This window comes from Pyrus communis, chromosome 1 (assembly GCF_041283825.1).
Source record: "Pyrus communis isolate YQ-2024b chromosome 1, ASM4128382v1, whole genome shotgun sequence".
Classification (NCBI taxonomy): Eukaryota; Viridiplantae; Streptophyta; class Magnoliopsida; order Rosales; family Rosaceae; genus Pyrus; species Pyrus communis.
The window spans coordinates 17,549,482-17,576,283 of NC_142565.1; the positions used below are offsets into that span (position 1 = coordinate 17,549,482).

Sequence of the window (26,802 nt, forward strand, 5' to 3'; positions counted from 1 at the left end):
TGCCTTTGGAGTCAGATCAGCCCACTTTTTGGGGTTATTAGTGAAGGAAGATTTGTGAAAAACAAGTTCATTTGAGCAACATCAACAACATGCAATTAACAATTAAAAGGTGGAATCATGTTTATATGCACTCAAAAACAAAACTTAACCCATGAACTTCAAAGCCTAGTAGATAGGTGAACCAAGACTCAACTCAAAACAAAGTGAGTTGATAAATCAATACCTTTGTAGATTCCTCTTTGCATAAGCAAAGGCTAATCACCCAAAGAGAGGGCCTTCATTCCTTGCATCTTAGATCCATGGATTTGGATGGATGAAAAGGTTTCTCCAAGTTCCCAAAATTGAGAACCTCTAAGTCTCCACACCAAGGCATATTGTAGAAGAAATGAGTGACCTTGGAGGAGTTTGATTGCTAGATGATCCCTCCAAGGTGGCCGGCCTCTTTGAGAGCAAAGGGAGGTTTGTGTTCTCATCTTTACTCCTAAGAAGACCCTTAGGATGAAATGGCTATAAAGATGTCTTTATACCACCTCACAATGGAGTGGCAAACTTGCAATTAAGCCAAGTTCACTACCCTCCTCTAAATGGCCGGCCTAAGGGGATTTATTGGGCTATTTGGGCCTTTGTGAATCATTATTCATTAAGTTGTCATACAACTTAAGTCAATGGACTTGACGTTCGAAGCCCATTGGGCCTTAAGGTCCAAAACTATCCCGAGGTCTTTAACGAATTTATTCGTTTGATTAATTAACATATTAATTAATCCTTGCCATAAATAATTAAACCATTTAATTATTCTTACTCATCTCCTTTGAATCTTCAATCTCTACCTTACACGGTGTACGATCCATTAGGTTCCTTTTAGCGAGGCAGTGGGCGATTCAAACTCTTTCAAATCGATTGTGAATTGAAACTTACTTTCAATTCTCCCGTTAGTGATAATACACTTTTAGGGCTTCCACAAACCATGGTTGACGCCTAGCAGCATGTCATGGTTACCCAAGCTAATCAGAAGAGGTGGAGAACCTATTCAGTTTTAGGATTACAAATGCAATACGGTCTTTCTCTAATACAATACTCTTGACCACATTGTTTGGTTTGATAGTTTATTCATGTCTACTATCCAATGTGAGTCTTGTGCTTATATGATTACCTTGAATGTGATTTGGAACACATTCCTAAATCTCATTCATACTTTGGCCAAAGATTCTTAATCATATCATAGAGTATTCTCCCTCAAACAGTTTGAAGGTTAGAGATCCCTTGTTGCGCATTCACTTGCCTCCATGGCTAAGTGGCTTAACCCCAACGATGTCGTGGACACCCTCCTGATGGAGTGACTTTGACATAATCAAAGATTAAGAACCTAACCACAAGACAACTGTGATGCCTCAGGTCAAAAGACTAATTTGCATTATCCCAACCATGAGTTCTCATGTGACATGAATATGAGAACTCTTCGTTGATCGTGTTCAGTGAACTCATTCTCTATTGAGCACCTACGTACTTGTCTTGATGTTACACACACCAATGACTCGAGACTAGTCACTCTCCCTGAGAGAAGACATAGCACGTACTGATCTTAACGGACTGTCAATGCCCAATTGACAATCCTATGATCAGGAACGTTTAGGATGTGTCAACGAAAGAATGGTCTCATGAATCTAACTTCTTTAGATCGCATTCTTCCAATCACATATCCCTTGGACTTATCGTTTAAGCATATAACATTTATATGAGACGGCTCAAACAATAATCTTTGCCCTTTACATTTAAACTACATTAGTTTAACATTGTGAAATGTCCGTAAAGTGTCATCATATGATTGGTTTTAGGGCACATTTCCAACAATTGGTTCATCAAAGAGGTGTGGAAGTAGACAAGAATAAAGCTAAAGCCATAATAGAGTCACATGCACCTACCAACAAAGTATAATTGCAAAGACTGCTGGGAAAGATTAATTTCTTGAGGAGATTCATTGCTAACCTAGCTGGTAAGATCCAACCCATGTCTCATTTGCTAAGGTTAAAGAATCAAGACAAGTTTGAGTTGGGCCCTCAGCATCAAGAAGCCTTTGATAAAGTGAAAGCTTACATGGCATCTGTTCTAGTGCTTATGCCTCCCCATAGGGAGAAACCTTTAAAGCTACATCTCAGCATTTGAGAAGTCCATATGGAGTTTATTAGCTCAAAATAATGAAAGAGGGAAAGAACAAGCAGTGTACTATCTCAATAGAATCCTTACTAAGGTAGAAACAAGATACACCTTGTTGAAAAGCTATGTTTGACTTTGTATTTCACTGCTCACATGTTGAGAAATTACATGTTGCCTTGTCACACTCATATAATTACTAAGACTGATGTGATCAAATACATGTTGTCCAAATCTATGTTGACTTGGAGAATTGGGAAGTGGATTCTGACATTATTAGAGTTTAGTTTCTAATATGTGCCTCAAAGGGCTGTAAAAGGGACAAGCAATTACAGACTTCTTGACAGAACACCAAGAACCAGAAGAGGAGTTTATCAATATTCTCGGTACTTTGAAAGTTGCAAGTGTATGGTTTCCACCAAGAGAATGCAGCTCAGGCAAATAGGCTTGGGTCTAGCAAGAGATAAAAAGAATATCCGACCTCTGGATCACTCCATGTAAGTTATATTTTGATGAATCATGCACACAGTGGGCTGTAGGCGCAGAGGGAGTCATCGTCAATCCACAAGGGGCTCACCATTGTTATTCATTTCTCTTGAATTATGATGGTATCACCAACAATAGAGCTGAATACGAAGCATTAATCATTGGTTTAGAGATTATGATAAAATTAAAGGCAAAAGAACTAGAGGTCTTTGGAGACTTAGAGTTAGTGATTAATCAATTAAATGGAGAGTACAAGTGCAAACATATCATAATGCCAGGATATTATATGGTTATCACTCAATTGTTGGCATATTGGGGAAGTGAAGTCACAATTAATCATATTCCCAGGGAGTTGAATTTGGCTGCAAATGAGATGGCACAACTAGCTTATGGAGCGCAGGACCAGGGAAAAACACTTGAGATAAAAGTGAAAATACAGACAATAAGGCTTCCTTTTATCTTTAAAAGAGAATTCAGCTTGGACGTAATGACAGATTAGCCCGAGATAAAAGACTAAAAGTCTCCTATTTTTTAGTACCTAAAAGATCATTCTCTCCCTATGTGCAAAAGGACCAGATAACAGTCAACTAAGTTTGTTTTGTGGGAAGAGATTTTGTTGAGAAAACCCCCAAATGGGCTTCTGCTGAAATGCTTGGTTATGGAAGAGTCAATGAAAGTAATGGCTGAGGTACATAAGGGAATTTGTGGAGCTCACCAAGCAGGAACAAAGATGAGATGGTTGCTAAGAAGATATGGTTACTTCTGGCCCGATATGAAGAAAGACTGCAAGGCTTATGCTAAAAGATGTGAAGAATGCCAAAGGCATGATCCTTTGTAGCACACTTCACCCGTACCTCTAAACCTGATTGTAAAGCCATGGCCTATTAAAGGGTAGGCTATGGGCTTCATCGGGTAAATATATCCAGCTTTCAGCAAAAAGCACACCTTTATAATTGTGGCAACTGATTACTTTACCAAATGAGTGGAAGCTTTAGCAGTAAAGACTATCAATTCAACCACTATCAAGAGGTTTATTGAGACTAAGATACTACATAGGTATGGTGTACCCAAAGTCATTGTTACAGATAGAGGACCATTATATGTTTCCAAAGATGTTGAGGAGTTTGTAAAAAATTTCAAGATAAAGATGATCCAGTCTAGCCCTTATTACCCCTAATCTAATTGTCAAGCAGAAGCCAGCAACAAAATTTTGATTAATATCATCAAAAGAATGGTAGCGGACAACCCATAAAAATGGCATGAAAAGTTAGGAGATACTCGTTGGGCTTACAAAACTTCAAAAAGGGCAAGAACTAGAACTACCCCTTATGGATTAACATTCGAGCAAGGTGCAATGCTTCCTATGGAAATCAATGTGAGCTCCTTGAGAATACAGAACCAATTTGATCTACACAATGATGAGTTCATGCAAGCCATGTGTCAAGGGAGAGATGATTTGGATGTCGCCCGCATTGAGGCTCTAAACAAGATTTAAGAAGGAAAAAAAGTTATTGCCCAATCTTATAATAAAAGGGTAAAATTGAAGTTTTTTTAAGAAGGAGAGTTGGTATGGAAAACAGTTCTACCATTAGGAACTCAAGTTAGAGGATTTGGAAAATGGAGTCCTACTTGGGAATGCCCCTTTATAATTATCAAAGCATTAGATAATGGGGCATATAAAGAGGTTCTTAGAAACACCCAATCAATACTAAATTCTTAAATAAGTATCACCTAACTCTGTGGGATGCAAGAGACTGTTATATTAATGAAATTTGATACTTATGGTTGTTTTATGGAATTCTTTGTATATTAAGAGAAGTTACTTTTGGAAATTATGAATAAGCAAATAAGGTAGTAAGACAAGGAAAAATCTTTTTATTCAGTAATCATGAAAATACAAAAGTCCTAAAGATTACAAGTTTACATCCTTAGCCAGAGCAGCTATCCTAGAATGATAAGTCTCCATTATAGTAAAAATGCGACGTGGTTCATCTAAAGCTATGTTGTTCTTGGCTAGCTGAGCTTCTAATCCTTCCACCTTTTCAATGTTCTTATATAGTTTGCTGGAAAGGATCATTTGCTCAGCCTTCAAAGTAGAAAGTTGTTCCTCCAACTTCTGAATCTCTGTGGCCACCACTATGATCTTATCTTTCATGGTTGACCCTTCTTCCACAAGTTGTTGCAGGTTAATGGAAGTTCAAGTATGCTTTTCAGCCTTAAGGCGCTGATCTCTCAAAGCCCTTAATTTCTCGAAGAATGACTCATACTTTGTCATTTGTTGGAATTGGTACAACTCAGCTAGAGCCTTCTCAGCATCTTGAAGTGCCTTAAGACTAAATGAGGCAGACAAATCCATCTACATCCATTCTTGGAAGATCCTGGGCTGCTCTTGAATATGGTGAAGCTCAGAGGAATGCCTTGGGGACCTCAGCTTAGTCTTAATTTGCCCGAACTCCCTAACTAGCTCAAGTACTGAAGTTGTGGCTGGGAGAGAAGCCAATGGAAAGGCATGGTGACATCTTCAGCAACAACAGTGGAGGAGGAAAAATATCCAGTAACGGCCACCTTCCTAGGCCTAGGGATAAGAATCCCTGAAGCTGAAGTAGCCCGAGTGACCACTCTGCTGATAGCGGGCTGATAAGGCTTGCCCTATCAGATGCAAAAGAATAATTTAAGGGGATAACTTTAAGCTAAAATGAGAAAAAGACAAGATATCAAGTTAAGTATACCTTAAATGAGTCCTGAGCCATAGTTGGAAGGATTTCAGATGCAGTTGCTTTGGGGGAGAGGGGGAAGGTGGTTGGTTAACTGGAAATAGAGCTAGAAAGGCCTTGGATTAGTCACCTCTAAGACAACTGGTATCTCAAGGACCATTGGTTTCTTGGTAGCCAGTGTAGAAGACTTGGCAGCTTCTGGAAAAGGTGAAGACTCACAGTGACAAAGTTTAAAGCATCAGTTCCAAATAATAATAAAAAATGTGATCTTATAATGAAAAGCCCCTAAGAGAAGAAAATTACAAGGGTAATATAGTCTTCTACAAAATGAAACAACTCTCTAATTGCAGGGTTGAATTGAGAAGTGGGAATCACCACTATGGTTGGAGGAACTTGAGAGAGAGATGAAGTAGGGGTTTGTTGAGTTACAAGTGCTGAAGTGTTTTTCTTTGTCTAAAAAGAGCAAAGTCAAGCCATAGATTGGATCTTAAGAATTGGAAAAATAACAAGTTTTAAGAGAAATGATGTACCTCTGAAAGCTTCGCTCGAGAAGGAGAAGCTTGCACAAATCAAGCTGGAGGAGAATACGATTTTTAGTCAGAAATTATTTTTGCCTTGGAAAGATGCGTTGAAAACCAATTGGGGTTAATAGAAGGGTTAATAATGGAAGATGAAATATGTATTGAGTGTTCAATAATGACTACCTTCAATTCCTCCAAAATCTTGGACAAAACTTCCTTATCACTTTGCTGCCCCACCTCACTGGCTTTCATCTCTTTGGGAGGAGAGTTAAACTTCTTACTAGTAGTAGGTCCTAATCATAAGAAAATGCAATGAGTTTGATATCTATGAAAAGTGAGCAAAGTGGAGAAATTCAAAAATGAAGTGTTTATTGATAAATTTTTATTTCTTCCTGCCCACTTCAATTGGAAGAACAACAAGAGATTGAGAGGTTTAAGAAGTCTATGACCTTGTTCTTTTCCTGGTTGGAATGTCTCTTGGGGCAGGGGCATCATGCTTAAACTTGGACCTCTCATCGGGCTCTGAATCAGATGATTTAATCAACTTGAGATTGGCTCGACAAGATGTTCTGGTTTCCATCTTAGATTCACTGAACATCTCGAAGATGTTCTTAGCCTTTCCAAGAGCTTGGCTTAGGCCAACCCCTTGCCTAGTTGCTTCAGTGGTAGCTTCTTGCAAAACTAGGGCATCAGCAAGCATCTTCTTCCTCTTGCCCGAGGGTTGTTTCATCAGGATTACCTTGGGTTGCAAAATTGAGAAAAAAAAGTTAGGATTTGATAAAATCATACAATCAAATGAAAGGATTAGGAAGATAAGTTATCTATTAACAGAAGTTGGTTTTTCTCATTAACGGCCTCCTTCCAGCTCTCCAATTCTTCTTTTTTGGGAAGAGACTTGAAGAAGACTTACTTAAAGATCCTGTTATGGGCCTCTCTAATGTCTCTGCCATATTTTGGACCACTTGGCCTCCCACCAAGTGGCAAATAAGGCAATACACTCAAAGGTGAGAGTAGTGGGCTTGTGTGCAATTTTGGTCATCACTTCTAGGCTACGCCTAGTTGCCCAAAATGTGACTTCAAAAGGGAGTGGAGGAGATAGGAGGACAGTGCACTAAATCAAAGAAGAGGACTGGGATAACTTACCTAAATCCTAGTTGCCTACCACAGAAGTTGGGGTGATAAATTTCTAGGTTGCGCTCATAACCGACTTGGTCACTCCTCACCCCCCCAATCCAAATCTCTTTGTTGAATGTAGCTGATGAACTTCTCCTTACAGAAACTGCTGGCATCTACCCTAAAAAAGTCTTAGAAGAGATTATCCAAAAACCAGGGATACCTCCAAAGCACAGAGGCCCCCCACTCAAGGTCAGTTCTGTTCTGTAGACCTTGAAGAAGTAGAGGCAGGAAATGGTTGAGTGGTTGGTAGTTGGAGCCTCTACAAAATTCGGGCAAGAACTACGCCTTTAGGGAATTACAGGCTTAAAGCCGGAAACTTTGGGAAGTACCACAGGAGTCAGATTTAGATCATCCAGGTTGCTCCATTGAGATTAGTCTCAAAGGGTTGCCCCTTGGTCATCTTATAGAGCAAGTGATAGAGGTGGGCTAAGATGAAGGGTTTTATAGCCATATTATCGAAGGAGTCTAGAACTTCCACCAAAGGGATCTACTCCATCTTGACTCCCTTAGACTTGTTGGGGAACACGTGTTTGTTTAAACAACTTGTACATGTGTTCCTGAGCTTGATCAGCAGAAAGAGATGGTGGGCAAAAATTTGTCTTAACAAATGGAATGAAACCCGCAAATGAAGTACCATAGCTTTTAAAGGTGGTGGAGTCATAGTCTAAGCTCACCATGACCTTCGAAGTCTCAGAACTTCTAACACCTAGTTGAGAAGGAGAGGACTAATCATGGGTAATGTCTACACACCTGGCCGACAGCCTTAGCTTGAACACCTGAGCCATGTCCAAGATAGTTTGAGCCATGGACCCTATCTTGAAGTCGAATGTATTGGTCCCATTGTTCTAGAAAAGAAGGGTAGTTGATAGGAGCTCATGTTTGATGGGAATGGTGATCTTAGACATCATGATTAGTTCGTAGATGCCATTTGCCATCCACTTCTTCTTCCATATAGGTTTCATATCGTCCACCCATTTCGATCAGGATACATCAGTCATGGAAGGAAAACCTATTTTAAAGCTCGACCATCTAGCAACTGAGATGCCCTCCTCGACCTAGTAAGGATTAGGAGTAAACCACTCCTTGGTAGGCATATTGTTCTCCATAGAACAGGGACCATGGTGGTCAGGTAGGTCCCAGTAAGTGTGCCCCATCTTTAAGAAAGAAAATTGGGAGATTAAGGCTAGCCCGAGGATGATAAAAGTCGTTAAGATGGCGACAAAGATTGATGATGCCTTCTTCTGACCCGTATGTAGGACATGGTTTGGGAGCCATTACTGAATTTGAAGAGTGAAGAAGGTAGTTAAAGCGAGGTCAAAGAAAAATTGAAAATTCGAGGAAATGTGTTGGCGCTAAGGATTAAGCTTGTTGAAGATAATGGCCGATGAGGTTAAAGTGGAAGTTATATAAACGGGCAGGTAGTTAACGTTGGAAGTCGCTAATTAGTGCAAAGGTTTAGTTAAAATGGCTCAGATAAAATGTGATAATACCCAGTTTCGGCAAACATGTAATTTTAATCATTATCAATGTCTTGATTAGCAAACATAATAATGATTAAAGGGGGCACTGTTTGGGTGGATATTTAATATTGGGCTCAAGATAAGTGAGGGCCTAGGCTTGCGTAAATCAGAAAGGAATTGGGTTAGGAAAGGTGGTAGCCTAGGATGAATTTAAAACCATTTTCTGGCAACTAATAAGCAGTAAGCCTATGTGAGGTGACAAGCGGTAGAGGACAGCTCACCCTTAGCGAAAAAGTACTTTTCCATGGCATGGGCAGGTAAGTAACAAAAGCAGACGATGACTCACCATGCTTTGGAAGCCATCACCAAAAGGAAAGGCTTGGACAATCGGGCTAGGAAAGTCTATAAAAGCAAGGAAGGGCACAAGCATAAACTCTCTCTCAACCAATCAATCACGCAACTATCTGTACACTTAAACTAGAAAAACTTTAGTTTGTTCATCCCTTGTCCTTTTCAAGTCTCGGGTCCACCATAGAAAGCTTTCTTTTGTTTGATTTTAGAAGCCCTACTACCCTTCCCTTTGTTATAGTATCGAATCCTTTAGTAAACCTTGTTTATCTTTCATTTTCCAAAGATTCTAGTCACTGTAAAATACAAGAAAAGGTTTCCACAACAAGATAAATCCTGCCCGCCAAGGTTGTAATCTTGCCCGAATCTCCTATATCTGTACTTACATAAAGAAGATCTGTAGTTTTTGTTTCTTCCTTTGAACTTCATGTCATTTCTAATTATTTTTGCTCAAGTTTTAGTCATAATTAATCCTATCAACTAATTATTTTGGTTGCTTTGCTGTCAGTCTAAAATAATAATTAAGAAATCAACTTGATTAATCACAACTTCCTTTACATACGAACATGTGATGCTACAAATGAAAGTCCTTGATCAAAAGGCAAAGAAAATAACTTAATGCTGACTTAACCCATCTGTGAACAATCCTGATATTACAAGAAGTTATAGTGACTTGTAGTGCAAGAAATTAATTAATTGAACAATCAAGTAAACAATCTGTTAGACAAAAAGAACAGTGGCACACTCGAATCTCTATTAGTCCTGATTGTGAGCCTCAAGGCCTAAGAAAGGCCCCAAAAAGGCACCTCTTAGACTAATTCCAAATTCATGTTGCAAAGAACTAAACATCAATCTCTGCCCAATAAGAAAGGCTAGGGGAATTATACAAAGGACATATCTAGCCCGAGCAGATTGGACTCCATACAAGTGGAATCGGGGTCTTAGGGCTTGGGTTGCTCAGGTTAGTTCATGATTTTTGCAACTTCTTATGTTTTTCTCATATTTTATTCCATTGTTTGTGGTGGTTTTTCTGTTCATGGTATATATGGTAAGTGGTAGCATGCCAATGAACGCACACAAGTAGATTTTTGTTGTTTGGTTGCACATTGGCGAACCTTGAAGAGAATGTTCGGTGCCACGTTTCTGAACATTTCCCGAGTGTTCATGCATGGCCTAACAGATCAGTATTCCAATTTTATGAAATAGGAAAATTTTGAAATCAAACTTGAAAATTTGTCTTGCTTATTTTTGTTGAATGTATATTTGACTGATTTAATGTGTAATGGGATAGCACTTTTGGGATACAAAGATATGACCTTTTTGCAAAAAGAGGAAGTATTCCCTGCTGCCAATTTTTTTGAGGCCACCGCAAGGGAAGAGGTTAGTGCACCTGTAAAGGCTTCTGATCCATCTAATTAAGATGATATCAATGGTAGCAGTGAGTTAGAAGGCAATCAAAGTTCTAAGAGGAAATTGTCGGATAAGGAAGCTAACAAGCAGGTTTGCCCCTTTTTATCTTGTTCTTTTACTTTTGATGATGGTGTATCCTTTATGGGGTGTGCTATCCACACACCTCTTTTAAATTTCTATCCATTGATCTTCTTCACTTCATCCAATCCAACAGCCGAAAATTAAAAGAGTGTGAGAAGTAAAAAAGGGTGTGTAGATATCACACCCTTCTTTTATTTATTAAAGTTTGCTAATCAAACTCTATTGTTCTAGGAAAATGTGATTTGATCTTATTATTAAATTTGGTTATGCTAGTCTAGACTGGAAATGGTGTATGTGTATAGGATCATGAAACTAAGTGGTCTTGTTATGGCATCATGAAACAAAGTGTTATACTTTGTGTTCCTTGTTAAACATCCATGCACTGGATAGCTTAATTGATAATATCTGCTTTCATACTTCCACTTTATAAGCTCATTACTCAATGGAATTTATAGGATCTTGAAACAAAAAAGCCCCGTGTGAAGCTATTTTTGACAAAGCGACCGGAAAGAAAAAGGGAGACACGTTTGTTACATATATGAAGGTAACAATTGTTTTTTTTTTACTTCTGCTACCTTTCTGATTGTAACACGACATATCTAGGTATTTTGTTATATGCGTTTATGTAAACTATAGGAACCATGGAATAGATTACTCGTATAGATTCATGTAATGGTAGATTACTTGCATTATTTGTTCAGGCATCGTTTGTTTCTCTAGATTACTCGCGTAGAGTCATGTAATGGTAGAGGACAACAAGACTTTCATTAACTTTTCCCTTTTGAAGAACTCGACAATGATATTCTGTAACAATATTAATGAGCGAAACTCTTCACCCTAACATTTTTCGTTTGTTCCATCTACAACAATCAACAAAATAGCGCACACTATTTCTGGAACTATGGCAAACAAATCACACTATTTAAGAAATAAACCAAAATAACCCACGCTGTGTTTGAAAGGTAACAAAATAAACACTATTTCTAGAATTACAGTAAAATAACCAACATTATTTCTGAAAGTGAACCAAAATAACTCATACTATTTCTGGAACTACATCAAAATAACCAACATTATTTCTGAAAGTGAACCAAAATAACTCATACTATTTCTGGAACTACAACAAAAACAACTCGCATTATTTATGAAACCGAACCAAAATAACTCATACTATTTATGGACACCATTCTAAAGGTCCTCGCCTAGCGCCGCCTAGGCCTTGCCTAGGCACTAGGCAGTTGGCCAACACCCCAATTGATGCCTAGACGTTTGAAAATTAATAAAGGGCTCCTAGACCTGCTGAGGCGCTTGCCTAGACCGTTTAGGCACCCGCCTAGCCCGTCCAAACCGGCCTAGGTTACAACTCACTTAAACAAAAAATAAATAACTTTCATTTTGCATTTTATTTTTTTACAATAAATTATTATAGACTTGTTGTATACTTAAATCAATACATATTATATGCTTGTTCCCCATGTTTTCATTATGTTCAAATATTTCATAATATATATATATATATATATATATATATATATATATATATATATCATTCTACTTTGTAGTTTATGATGAAATTATATATATATTTTAAGTATAAACAGACATTTATATACACGAGATATAGTAGATTTACTTAAATCTGCCTAGACACCTAGGCGTTAGGCTCGAGCATGCCACCCGACTAGCGCCTAGCATCTTTTAGTACATTGTTTATGGAAGGGAGCAAAATAAACACTATTTTTGAACTATAACAAAATAACCTACATTATTTTCTAAAAGTGAACCACTTTTCTTGAACTACAACAAAATAATCCTCAATATTTTCTAAAAGTGAACCAAAATAACCCAAATTATTTCTGGAACTAAAGTATATATAATAACCCACACTATTTCTAAAAATGAACCAAAATAACACATTATTTTTGGAACTACAACATTATAACTCACACTATTTTTGGATCTATAGCATAATAACTCACACTATTTTTGAAAGTGAACCAAAATAACCTTCACTATTTTTGAAACTACAACATAATAATCCACATTATTTCTGGAACTACAACATAATAACCCACACTATTTCTGGAACTTCAATATTATTACCCACACTATTTATGAAAGTGAACCAAAATAACCCAGACTATTTCTAGACTACAGCATAATAACTCACACTATTTATGAAAGTATAGTATAATAACCCACATTATTTTTGAAAGTGATTCAATACAACTCACATTATTAATGAAAAGTAACAAAATAAACACTATTTTTGAAATTAGAACAAACTAACACATTGATTTTGGATTTGAACAAAAAATAACGCACATTATTACTGGAACTATCACAAAATTATACACTATTTATGAAACTGAAGAATACACACACTATTTCTCTTGGTTCTAAATGATGCTAGGCGCTAGTCGGATGGCAAACTGGGCCTAGCGCCTAGGTAGATGTGAGTAAATTTATTATTTATTTTTAGTACTTTGGTGAATTTGATTGAATGAGATAAAACTTTAAATAATAACAACTCTATAGTACTTTACAAAATATTTTTCAAAAATCATATGAATTTGTTGTAAATTAAAAAAAAAATAAAGTGTACAACATGTGATGTAAAAAAAATTAAAGGGTAATTATGGTGTTGTTGCTTGTTTATAAGAGGATTTGTGTTTGCGAAATAGGACGTGAGTAGAAGACAATGAAAGTTATCTTGTTAGTGAGTTGTTTTTATGTTAAAGGTTGTTGGTGAGAGGACGTTGGTAGAATGATAAATATTGTTAAGTTAGTAACGGGTAACGGGTAACTGGTAACGGGCTTAGGTTAAGTTCTATTAGGGCAAGGATGGACAAAAATATTTATTGCGCGTTGGACTTTTAATTCAACCTATCTTTTATTTAGCTTGTATCCTTATGGTTCACTTTTACGCCCTTTTGGTTAAATAATAGTTTAAGCTAGTTTTTGGTTAAATTAAAGTTAGTCCAAGCCCTTTTTATTAAAGCTCTTTTTTTTTTTACTTGAAGAATCGTGAAGTACCAAATTTTTAGTACTATTTTAATGCATTTTTGGTTCATTTGTTTTCAAGTTGTTGCTGACACACCCCGACCGGAATCGAGATTTGCTGGCCATCACATGAGAGTGACATAGCCAAGTGTGCAACAGAAGTGATACTAATAAAAGAAATGTGAATAATTAAAAACCAAAACTAAACTTATTTAACTAGAGATACTATATAAGTGTGTGAAAGTGATCAAATATAAGAAACACGCATATCAGAGCATTGGTAAAACAAAAGTGCAGTCGAACTAACTAAGTACTAATTATACAAACAGGGAGAAGATCACTACTTTTATTTGTGGAAGCGTCAAAATCGTCATGCAGTCCTCGTGAGCCACCAAAGATGAGCAGCTACCTAGAACCTGGAGGGGCATAAAACAGAAGGGTGAGTGAGCAAAAACAAAGCTTTAGAAAAACACATTTATCTTTATGAACATAATAACCCTTCTCCGTAAAGCCCATCTAATTTCCAGGAAATAGTAATATGCACGTATATAAAAACAATGTTCAAAAGCAGTGAAAAAGGAATTATGCCATGTCATAACTTTTAAGCCAGGTGAAAAGTCAATATAAATTAGCATGCCAGCTAGAGTCACCTAACATGACATGTACGATTGGACCTATAACACATCAACATATGTCTGCACACGAGTCGGAGTCGCCTAATGTGACCTGTACCACAAGCTGGGTGTAAAATACGCTCAAGTGCTACAATCACGTGAAAGCTGTGAGATAAATCGCGGTTCACCTACAAGTTGAAACCACCTATTGTGGTATGTATCACAGGCTAGCACCAAAACTTTGATCCAAGGTGAGCGTGAGGTGCGGGAGGTGAACAATCACGTGAAAGTTGTGCCTTAGCCTCGGGCGGGAGCACTAACACTGGGGTGCAGCATAATAAGCTCTAATTGCATAGCAATATGTAATGCAACAAGACCAATCGCATGCTAACTCACCTGAAGCTTACATAAGCCTCTGCAGCATCAAATAGTATAATTCACAATTCATACTAATGCGACAATACAATAATAAGCAGTATAGACATGGCATACAAGGCATAAATTCATTTAAAAATGTCTTTGGAAATTGTAAAGCATTTATATATATATATATATATATATATATATATATATATAAAATGTCCGCTCACTAATAAATAGCAGGATCGTAGTCCCCTAGCCTCGCTTGTCCACCACACTTGTCCTCGGGGTACAACTCACCTATATGCGATACAACTATTTTAACGTTAATTCGATAGCACATAAACAAAGCCCATGATTAATTCCTCATACGTTGCTCAAATGGGGTGTTTGAATATACCAACGTGATCTATTCGATAGTATGAACACACATATATTTTTGGAAAAAAATTTGGACACCGGACACGCCTTCACTTGTCGCCCAAGGCACGGCCACACGCGCTAGCCACGCGCAGGCACGTGCTGTCTGTGTGACTGACACTATTAGAAATATTCCGTCAGTTTGATGGAATATTCCGTTAAATGTAACTGTTGTCTGCCACCTGGTGCACTCGCCGGTTCCTGGAAAATTTTCTAAAGCTGATAACTTTGTCATTTCTCAACCAAAATCCATGAAATTTATATGGATTTGAAGATCTTGAAAAGTAGAACACATTCGTACCTAATAGAAGTTCAAAATCCGACGGAAAACGATCAAAAATTCCATAGATACTTATGGCCAACTCTGCAACGTTCCAAACTCATCTATACCAACGTCCACTTCATTCCAAAATTACTTCAAAGAGTTAGGAAAGTTGGGTGAATACCTTTCCAAGCCTTAAAATCTCGAAACCACGCCGAGATAGCATTGGAGCAAACTTGACTCTTCGCCGGAGCTTCTGGTTTCTTACGTTCTTGTCGTTCGTTCGATGAGCTAAGGGTATGACTGAGTTCATGAGGTCGAGAGGAGAATGATGGTGGTTTCCAAAGACTCGATCTTTGAGAGTTTGATGATGATGGTCTAAGTGGGTGTCATAACGTAGAGAGAAGAAGGAAAACGAAGGCTTGAGAAGAAGGGAGAAAGTGTGTACGTGCATGTGTTTGTATATATGTGTGTGTCCTCCTGATTGGGCAGAAGAAGAAGGAAATTAATTTAGAATTGCATATGTACATCCATGTCACTAAGCCAACATGGGCAATATTGTTACTTTACACACTAGGGGAGAAAATATATATAATAATTTGGGACGGGTCATCACAGTCTACCCCTCTTGAGAAAATTTTCATGCCGAAAATTCCTATGCATCAACAACACATCAATAACCATAAAACAAACGTGGATACAGGTCCCGCATGAGTTCTTCCATTTCCCAGGTAGCCTTCTCGACTAAATGGTTCCTCCACAACACTTTCACCATACGAACGATCTTGTTCTGAAGAACCTTATCTTTCCAATCCAAGATCGTCACTAGTTCTTCATCGTAGGTCAAATCTAGATTAATCTTCAGTGGTTGAGGAGGAATTACATGTGATGGATCAGAGACATAGTGACGAAGTATAGACACATGGAAAACGTCATGTACCTTTGATAACTGTGGAGGTAGCTTAAGCCTATAGGCAACTTCACCAACTTCACCAACTTCTCCGTACAAATAATGCCTCTAGATTTTCAATGTAAAGATAATAGCGGCTAACTCGAGATCATGAGTGGGTCACAAGGCATACGTGATCACTCTACCATGCTGCATTAGTACACAGACCAAGCCATTCAAAGAAGCATCGCTATAAATATCAAAGTTCCCACTGTCACCCGGAAGTGCCAACACAAGTGCATGGGTGAGACAATACTTTAGTTGCTGAAAAATTCGCTCACGATCATCACTCCACTCAAATTTAACTCATTTGCGGGTTAACCTCGTCAATGACAAAGTTATAGCTAAGAAATCTTTCACAAAACGTTGATAATAGTCGGCTAGACAAAGAAAACTTCGTACTTTTATGATAGTACGAGGCTGTTCCCAATTCTTTACTATAGCTACCTTCTAAGGGTCTACAAGAATACCCTGGGCTGATATCACGTGTCCTACGAACGACACTTGATCCAGCCAAAGTTGACATTTACTAAATTTTGCATACAACTGATTTTCCCTTAACTTCTTCAAAACCTGAGTGAGATGTTTAGTATGCTCTGCCTTAGATTTAGAATATACCAAAATGTCATCAATGAAGATAATAACGAACCTGTCGAGATATGGGTGAAATACCCGATTCATCAAGTCCATAAAGGTTATTGGAGAGTTAGTTAACTCAAATGGCATGACCAGAAACTCGTAATGACTGTAACGAGTTCGAAATGCTGTCTTCAGGACATCCTCATGCATAATCTTTAGCTGATGGTACCTTGATCTTAAATCAATCTTTGAGAACACACAAGCAGCCCGAAGCTGGTAAAAAAGGTCATCAATACGAGGCAAAGGATAACGGTTTTTAATCATCACCAGTTCAACTGTTGATAGTCAATACATAGCCTCAGAGTTTCATCTTTTTTTCGCATTAACAAAATTGGATCTCCCCATGGCAAAGTACTCGGTTAGATGAAACCTTTATCAATAAGTTATTGTAATTGGGTTTTCAATTCTTTTAACTCAGCAGGAGCCATTTGATAAGGGGTTAAAGAAATATGATATGTACTTAGAATTAAATCTATAGCGAATTCCTCCTCACGATCTGGTGGTAGTCTAGGTTAATCATTAGGAAAAACATCAGGAAAATGCTTGACTACCCGAACATCCTCCACATGAGTAGAAGTATCCTCATTCAGCACCACATAAGCTAGATAGCCCTAACATCCTTTCCTTAACAATCGCTTCGCTCTCACGGCCAAGATAACGCCCTATCTCAATCTACAACACTCACCAACAAAAGTGACCACAGGTAAGCCCGGCCGATAGGAAGTGACAACCTTCTCATAACAATCCAACTTGGCACGATTGTAATGTAACCAATCCATGCCCAAAATAACATCGAAATCGACAATATCCAGAGGAAAAAGATTAGCTAGCATGATGACATCCTCAACAAAAATAGGACATGCTTGATACTCCTAACTAACATAATAAGTATCACCTCTAAGAGTGGAAAACTCCAATTCATAACCGAGGGGAGTAGGGTGTGGTTGAGTTTTTAGAGCAAACATATGAGAAATAACAGAATACGTGGCACTTGAATCAATTAATACTCTAGCAAAATGACCAAGAATATTTAACGTACCCATAATCAGATCAGGGTTGCTCTGAGCATCTTACAGAGTGATGTGATGAACACGACCATGTGCCTGCTGCCGACTTCCACGACCTTTATTTCCTTGATTACCTCATCCTTGGATACCCTGTTCCTGACTGGGCTAATTAGGCTTCCTCGACGAATCAGCACTGCTAGAGGCAACCTCAAGGTTCTAGGACTGTCCTCGAGTATACCACTGTGGTCCACCGCCCTGATATGGCGCATACGGCATATAGCGTCCCTGATACTATGGATAGCTACCCTGATAATATGGATCAGTTGGATACTAGTATGCTCCCCTGGAATACACCCTGATAGTGGTAAGCACCACCATAACCTGTTGGAGTATAGCCACTAGGCCCTTGAATCTGCTGAAGAGGTACAGTTGGTGGTAATGCAGGGGGTTGAGGTTTCTGCTGATTCTGGGGACATTGGTTAGCCCTATGCCCCATATGACCACAAGTGAAACATCTACCACTACCACTTTGTCTACACTCCCTAAAATGACGATTATTACACCTACGACAAAGTGGAGCACTAGAACTGTTAGGATTTCTCTGCCTTTGGAATCAGGAACCACTTGTGAACCTACTGCCCTTCCGTGGCATAGTAGAATTCGAACCACCACTAGATGAACCAGAACTATTGTCACTTCGCTTAAAATTCTGTGTTTTACGATAACCGTAGGATGACTGCCATTTATCCTTATTAGTATTATTTTTCTGAGCATTACCTTTTTCTTCCTCTTCATCACTATCATCCGGAGCATTCTTGGAGTCTTTAACCCGAAGTAATACCTCGAAAAACTCTTGATATGTGGAATAAGGAGTCGAAGTCCCCATAGAACACAACTTTTTACGAGTACCTTTCTTAAAACGTCGGAGCATCTCAGTAGGATTTGCAACAATCTCTAGACAATATTGGGACAAATCAGTGAACTTTCGATGATACTCAATGGCTGACATTTTCCCTTACTTCAGTTCTGAGAATTCATCCCTCTTATGATCAAAATACTTCGAAGGTATAAATCTTTTCTGAAATAGATGCTTGAAAACCTCCCAATTTGTGGCATCTTCAACTGACAGTTGAAAGGATTCCTGTTTCCACCATGATGCAGCCTCCAAACACAAGAACCAAGTGGCTGTCTCGACCCATCTGTCTTCTGAAAGATTTCCCTGTCACTGCATCACCCGAAAGGTTTTCTCAACATGGTCAAGCCAATGCTCAACTCCCTTGGACCACTCATTACTAAAGAAATCATTTAGTTTCAAGTTATATACAGTCTTTAAGGGGGTCATCTGGGGAGGACGGAGTGAAGACTGAATAGCACTAGCAATAGCTTCACCATGTTGTCCAATATCTGGAAATCCAGACTCAGAAGAAGTAAATGTGGCTCTCTACGAGGCGACATGGTTCTGACATAAGAGATCGAAACGATTAAGACTTAAGCAAAAATACAAGACTACCTAACCTTGCTCTGATACCAAACTAACACACCCCGACCAAAGTCTAGACATGCTGGCTGTCACATGAGAGTGACGTAGCCAAGTGCGCAACAGAAGTGATATTAACAAAAGAAATGTGAATAACCAAAAACCAAAACTAAACTTATTTAACTAGAGATACTATGTAAGTGTGTGAAAGTGATCAAATATAAGATACACGCATATCAAAGAATAGGTAAAATGAAAGTGTAGTCGAACTAACTAAGTACTAATTATACAAATGGGGAGAAGATCACTACTTTTATTTATGGAAACGTCAGAACGGTCATGTAGTCCTCATGAGCCACCAAAGACGAGCAGCTACCTAGAACCTGGAAGGGCGCAAAACAGAAGGTTGAGTGGGCAAAAACAAAGCTTTAGAAAAATACATTTATCTTTATGAACACAATAACCACTCTTCGTAAAACCCGTATAATTTCCAGGAAATAGTAATATCCATGTATATAAAAACAATGTTCAAGAACAGTGAAAATAGAATTATGCCATGTCATAATGTTCAGCACTAAAATATGTAAGCTAGGTGAAAAGTTGATATAACGGAGTCACCTAATGTGACATGTACGACTGGACCTATAGCACATCAACATATGTCTGCACATGAGTCGAAGTCACCTAATGTGACCTGTATGACAGGCTAGGTGTAAATAAGTATGCTCAAGTGCTATGATCACATGAAAGCTGTGCGATAGATCATGGGTCACCTACGAGTCAAAACCACCTATTGTGGTCTGTACAACAGACTAGCACCGAAACTTGGATCCTAGGTGAGCGTGTGGTGTGGGAAGTGAACAATCACATGAAAGCTGTGCCTTGGCCTCGGGCGGGAGCACTAACACTTGGGTGTAGCATAATAAGCTCTAAATGCATAAATGCATAGCAACATGCAATGCAACAAGACCAATCACATGCTAACTCACCTAAAGCTTACCTAAGACTCCGCAGCATCAAATAGTATAATTCACAATTCATACTAATGCAACAATATAGTAATAAGCGGTATAGACAAGGCATACAAGACATAAATTCATTTAAAAATGTTTTTGGAAATCGTAAAGCATTTATATATATATATATATAGAAAAAAAATGCCCACTCACTGATAAGTAATAGGACCGTAGCCCCCTAGCCTCGTTTGTCCATGCTCGTCCTCGGGGTACGTCTCGCTTATATGCGATACAACTATTTTAACGTTAATTTGATAGCACATAAACAAAGCCTAGGATTAATTCGTCATATGTTGCTCAAATGGGGTGTTTGAATATACCAACGTCAACAGTACGAACACACACATATTTTTAGAAAAAAATTTGAACATCGGGCATGCCTTCACGCGTTGGCCAAGGCATGGCCACATGCTGGCATTTGCCGTCCGTGTGACTGACGCTGTTAGAAATATTCTGTCAGTTTGATGGAAGATTCCGTTAAATGTAACTAACGGTACCTGATGCCATTAGAACATTCTGTTAAAGTTAATAGAATATTCCTCTTCTTCTCTGGTCACTCCGCCGGTCTCTTCCATCCGCTATCGGTTGCACTCGTCGGTTTCTGGGAAATTTTCTAGAGCTGATAACTTTGTCATTTCTCAACCAAAATCCATGAAATTTATATGGATTTGAAGGTCTTGAAGAGTAGAACACATTCTTACCTAATAGAAGTTCAAAATCCAATGAAAAACGGTCGAAAATTCCCTCGATACTTCCGGCCAACTCTGCAACCTTCCAAACTCGTCTATACCAACGTCCACTTCACTCCAAAACTACTTCAAAGAGTTAGGAAAGTTGGGTGAATGCCTTTCCAAGCCTTAAAATCTTGAAACCACACTGGGATTACGTCGGAGCAAAATTGAACCTCGTCGAAGCTCCTGGTTTCTCACGTTCCTATCATTCGTTCGATGAGCTAAAGGTATGGCGAAGTTCGTGAGGTCGAGAGGAGAATGATGGTGGTTTCTAAAGACTCGATCCGTGAGAGTTTGATGATGATGGTGTATGTGGGTGTCACGACGCAGAGATAAGAAGGAAAGAAAAGGCTCGAGAATAGGGGAGAGAGTGTGTACGTGTGTGTGTGTGTGTGTGCGTCCTCCTGATTGGGTAGAAGAAGAAAATGTTAAGCCTTGATTGGGTTGCCCTAAGAGAGGAAGATAGATGACTAATTTTGATTGGTCCATATGGGATAATAGCCCAAATACCTAATTGGGTCCAAGGAAATAGGAATTATGGTGATTGGTTTCTTATTTTGGTCTATTTACACTCTATACGTTCGTAACTTCCTTGTTACGACTTCGATTCAGCCCTAACTTGCGTCAACGCACTCATGACGTCGAGTACAATCTAATTACGATAATGAGGAAATTAATTTAGAACTACATATTTACATCCACGTCGCTAAGCCAACAAGGGCAATATTGTCACTTTACACACTAGGGGAGAAAATATATATAATAATTTGGGATGGGTTGTCACAGGTGCTAGGACATAAAAGGCGACTTGTAAGCTAGAATCCAAGACAATTAATTTGCTAACTTATATCATAATTTAATTGATATTGCTACTATGTAATTTTAATTTAATGGCAGTTTACATAACCAGTAGTCTATAAAATGAGAAATTAATTATAAAACTATCCTATAGTGGAAGGTTGAATAATTTAGCGGAAAGAAAGATTTAAGAATGTGAGTAGGACGGCGAATACCAATAATGGTAGAAGAAATATAATTTGTGTATGAAACAATGATAAACCATGTCCAATTACACATGTAGTTGCAAGACAATAAGACAAATTAAGCAAATGATAACCCCATACAAAATTCTAACGGCTTGGGTTGACGGAAGTGGCGTGACGTCAAAGGCATGGATTGGAAAAAATAAATTTGTTTTGCACGCTGGGCCTGCTTCCGGCTCGTGGGCTCTTTATTTAGGCTTGTTTTCTTTTAGTTTTTATCTTTTTTTTTCATTCAAATTCATGCCCATTTCATTAAATAAGGTTATTATGTGATTTTTGATTAAATTAAAGTTAATCCAAACCCTTTTCATTAAAGCTCTTTTAAATAAAATTTTTTTTTAGAAGGATGATAGACCATATTTATGTTTTTCTATGTTTTTTTTTATTGTCATTGACATTTGTTTTTAGAAAAGTTTTTTTTTGTTTTACCAAACATTGTAAATCACAAGCATGACTGAAATTTTAATGCAAACTCATTGTTTGACTTAAACTCCCGTTTGGGCTGTTTGTATTTTTCTGGGGACGTGCTATCCACACACCCCAAATTACTTATCACACACCCCTTCTTAATTTCTGTCCGTTGATCTTCTTCAATTCATCCAATCCGACAACCGAAAAATAGAAGTGTGTGTAAGAAGTAAAATGGGATGTATGGATATCACACCCCTTTTTTTGTTGTAAAAAATAAAAAGAACAAAATTATCCTCAATTTGGTACAAACTACGTGTCGTATTGGACCTGGTCGAGACAAGACGTGAACCAGTTTCAAAATTTCACAATTCGCCCAAACGAATCTGTGTACCACCAGTCTCTCAAAATTCAAACTCACTCGCAACCGGTCCCGCCCATCCCAGCGCTGCAACTGCAACTGTACAAGCTCCGACCAACCCAATCGCCGACGTAGGGTCACCGGTTAGTATATCTCTTGCCTTGCCTCGTTCAAAACCCTAACTGTGCTTACTTTCATCATCTCCTCATTCATCTAAATTGCACATTTCTGCGACTTTTCTTTCTTTTTTACTTGTAATAATCTTTTGTTTTCTGCATCTTTCAACTCACATTCTTCCAATTTATTCTTGTTCTTATTCGCGTTACGAATTTTATAGTTGATTTGATTTGTGGGGGGTTTTTTCCCCTTCTCTGTGTTGTTGGATATAATAGCAAGCAAAATTTACCACTTCATCATCATATATATGGCAAGGAAAAGAGGTAGGAAACCTGTAAAGCAAGTTGCCTTGTCACCCAAACCAGATTTAAACGTTGCCGATGATAAGGAGCCCCGGATTGAGAAGCAAGAAGCTCAATTCACAGACCCAGATGGTATAATTTTCGTTTTATATTCTCAAATTTAATTTAATTTAGGATTGTACTTTGTAGTAAAGCTCTGGTGATTACCTACTGCGGTGTGCTCCTATTGTTCATTTCTTTTTTCGCAGTTGAGCGGCAAATATCTGCCATTAGGGCCATCCGTGATGTGGAGATTGAACATCTGCTGACTGAATTGCGTTTGCTCCGCTCCTATTTCACCAAGGAACAGCTGCAAACCCCTTTATTGCAATTTTTTAAAGACAACTATCAAAACCTGTCGATTGTATCAAATGGAGAAAATGGACAGATGGAAGTCCAATGGCTTGATAAAGACAGAAATGTGTCCATGAATGATGGAATAGATTTACATAAGACTCTTTTTCGCCGGTTGTCCATGGCTTATTCTGGCTGCTCAGCTGCAATCCCGCCCTTAGGTGGCTTTGAGTTTTCTAGTAAAGCAGGTATTAGCAAATTCTAATCTTTGGACATGAGCACTAGAATCAGAGGATTAAGTTTTGTACCCTCAGTGTTCTTGCTTTGCTTATTTCTCACCTGATAGAGTTGATCTGTGACAGAGAGAACAAGCATTCTGGGAGCTGATAATCTTCAGATCAGAGACTTTGTATGTTCTCTTATTATTTATGTCCACCTAAAAGTCACAGAATTGTTTTTGCATCTGTTCTGATATGCTTATGTTGCATTCACACGCTATAAGTTATGGTAGAAGTTCACTTTCGTATGGCATGTTTAAATAGGCACACACACCGTAAGCCCACTCACGCTCGGACATGCATGCATGGAAACACATATATGAAGACATCCATGCATTCAGACATATATATATATATATATATATATACGTATTTACCTTTCTAAAATTTCTGTTGTAGGTTTCTGAGGAGCCATTTGATTCTCTGATGTTTGGGAAGCAAGATACTCTCCAAACTCCTGGGGTTTGTGCCTAATTGATTGATTTTTCATATTTGGTTTATATTGAGCCGCACTTTTTCTGATCGTAGTTATGTTGATAGCTTTTAGTTTGATTCCATATTCTTCCATACCTCAGAACAAGTAGAAGGCCTAAACAGCTTATGAAGTCTATGAGTTCCAAAGTATACATGTGTCCATCTTCAGGACCTAAAAGAAGTGTTAAACTGATTATCCGTTTTGCTAACGAACTACAAGGGAAACTTGTTGCCTTCGGTGAATTTACGTGGATAAGGGAGATTATGTTGTAAGCTTATCTTCCGTGCTGAAGAGCTTTGGACTTAAACAGTAACGACAGATTAGGGAACTTGATTTGTAAAGGGGAAAACTGGAGAAGAGTATTATATGACGTTCTGGTGATTTTGGTACTGTCAAGAATACAATGAACTATTACTTTATTAGTACAGAAATTGAGCTTTGACAAGAATAGGCCGCAGTTAGTACTTCGGTTTTTTTTTTTTTTTTTTTTTTTCCAATACAGTCGTTGAGTGGCCTTGAAAACTCGGGTTTATGCTGCAGGTTAGTAGCCAAAGGCTGTCTATTGGGATGACACCCAAAACGGTAAGGTTCCCAAAGCCTGGGGAGATGCTTTTATCTGTCCATGGCTCACCTCTCGGTGTTTACAAGGAAGACAACATGGAAGCCATACATGGTATGAATTCCTTTCCGTGAATATTATTTGGGCCTTTGAATTTCAGATTTACCTTCTCTTGTGGTACATTGTAGCACATGTAATCATTTAGATGGATTAATAGTATGTATGGGAGAGAATAGTCTGTCCCTTAAACTTAAATCGTCCTCTCTTCTGGTTTCATTCTCATTTCTGGACTGATTGGCAGAGTCGGAAGAGGGATGAATGACTTCAAATTGCTCGAGTAGTGAATCATGGTTCAAGACTCCGCATTACTGCCAAACCAAGGTTCTTTAATTTACCTTGTAGCATTGTGCTAAGAAGCACTACTCTAGGACCTAAAATTGCTCGTGTGGTACTGATTCTTGTGAGACTTGATTTATGTGAAACATATTTTAGCATTTTCCGCTTATATAATTTCTCTGTTTTTCTTCATTTGATTTAGTGATTTCAAATTTTAGTCATTCAAATGCAACCAGACCTTTCAAATTTTCGTAATGCCAACGCAATGGGGTTATGAACCTGTTGACTCTAAAAATTTCTTAACCTACGTGACACGCAGACCGAGTAATTAATTAGCTAACTACATCCTTCGATCAAATACGGGGCATGCCAACTCTTCGATCAAGGAGTAAATGAATGTTAATGTGGCATTGGGCCTGCTACTAACTTCTTGATTTCGGAACTGCGGTCGAGGAAGGAACACGTCTCAACCTTCGAGTTATAGAGCCTGAAGAAAAAGATGCTAGTTCTGCGAAGTTCAATACCAAATTCAGCTTTCAATGTGTCGAATGTAGTAATCCAGTAACATCTTACCTCCCCAAGAAGGCTAATGAGATGATCTCTTCCAACAAGGACTCAAAAATCCTTGTTGATCGAGACTTGGATAAATAACCAGTTGATTTTGAATCAGTGTTGTTTATCCAAACCAAAAGTGCTTCTCAGTCAGCTGATTGTACGGTTCCAGTATTGTTTATCTAAATTGAAGATGTTGCCAGTTGTCTCCACAGTACCGTTTATCCAAACTAAAGGTGTGTAGGCGGGGAAAAGGAAAATAATAATCTCAAGGTTTTTGAGAGGTTTGCACAGGGCAATTGTGTGTTGATATAGAGGGCCTTGAATGATGCACCTGCTTCTTATTTATAGTAGCAATTTCCTCAATAACTGAGTTAGAATTCCACTCGGATTAGAATTCCTCAACCCAAACTGATTAGGTCTTAACCAATCCTAATTCCTATAGGATTCTAAATCAAGTTCTTTGATCACTTATATTCAACCCTTGACTCTCGACATCTTTTCTGATTCAAAGCATCATTAGCTTCTAAAGAATCCTTATTGTACTAGGATTCGACCACTTCACTCTTATCCAAACGGAACCATCTTCTGATAGGATTTGGCCGAACTCTACTGGGCTAGGCCCAAGGTAGGAATATTCCTAATACTTTTTACTGGACTGGGAACAATCATGGGCTCGGCCCAAAGTATTATTTTGGGTCCAAATAAAACCTTAGAGCAATCGGTTCACCCTTTTCTCGTAGGAGTAGATTCATCATCGTCATTGGAAGAACGTGAAATTCTTTTTCCTTTCTGCAAGGACCAGGAGATTCGTCGAATTAATTTTCTCTTTTGTAGAAATGTGGGTTTAGTTCCTGTTTAGGGCCATGGCATGGGTAAGATTTTGATATTTCTTCAACATTTTTTTAGTCTCTGCCGTCCCTTAATCTACCGAGGGAGGAGGCGTTCTGTCTTGAGTGTGAGATTTGATAGTTTCTCTTTGAAAATTAAATAAAAACTAATGAAAATGGTTTGAAAACTTTGAGTTTTAATGATAAGGACAAAATAAAGGGTAAAGTGAATAGTATCATGATTGATTTTTTAGTGTAAAAGTGTGGTTTTTCATTAAAGTAAATAGTACCTGAAGCTTTTTGTTAAAGTTTCCTTGAATTAAAGCCACTTTATATTCTAGCTAATGTGGATGTAGCCAAGTTACCGACAATAGTATTCTCTC

General features: G+C 38.2%; 1 protein-coding gene across 2 annotated transcripts; it reads left to right on the forward strand.

Moving 5' to 3' along the window:
- Positions 1–22,612: 22,612 nt before the first annotated feature.
- On the forward strand, positions 22,613–25,229 carry LOC137720910 (uncharacterized). 2 transcript variants are annotated; one of them, XM_068460030.2, is made up of 7 exons: positions 22,613–22,780; positions 23,030–23,188; positions 23,305–23,637; positions 23,752–23,798; positions 24,067–24,129; positions 24,683–24,815; positions 25,003–25,229. In XM_068460030.2, exons 2-7 carry the CDS (start codon positions 23,062–23,064, stop codon positions 25,017–25,019), a joined length of 720 nt encoding a protein of 239 aa, XP_068316131.2. In that variant the 5' UTR covers positions 22,613–22,780; positions 23,030–23,061; the 3' UTR covers positions 25,020–25,229. The 2 variants fall into 2 exon arrangements, with proteins under 2 accessions (XP_068316131.2, XP_088555463.1); XM_088699337.1 differs by having other exon boundaries at positions 22,623–22,784.
- The last annotated feature ends 1,573 nt before the right edge of the window (positions 25,230–26,802 follow it).

What these genes read in the sequence shown, in the direction of transcription:
- LOC137720910 (XM_068460030.2), top strand. Translation starts at nt 23,062, where the DNA reads ATGGCAAGGAAAAGAGGTAGGAAACCTGTAAAGCAAGTTGCCTTGTCA. An exon ending in ATCTTCAGATCAGAGACTTT is followed by an intron (nt 23,799 to 24,066) that starts GTATGTTCTCTT and finishes TTTCTGTTGTAG; the next exon opens with GTTTCTGAGGAGCCATTTGA. An exon ending in ATACTCTCCAAACTCCTGGG is followed by an intron (nt 24,130 to 24,682) that starts GTTTGTGCCTAA and finishes TTTATGCTGCAG; the next exon opens with GTTAGTAGCCAAAGGCTGTC.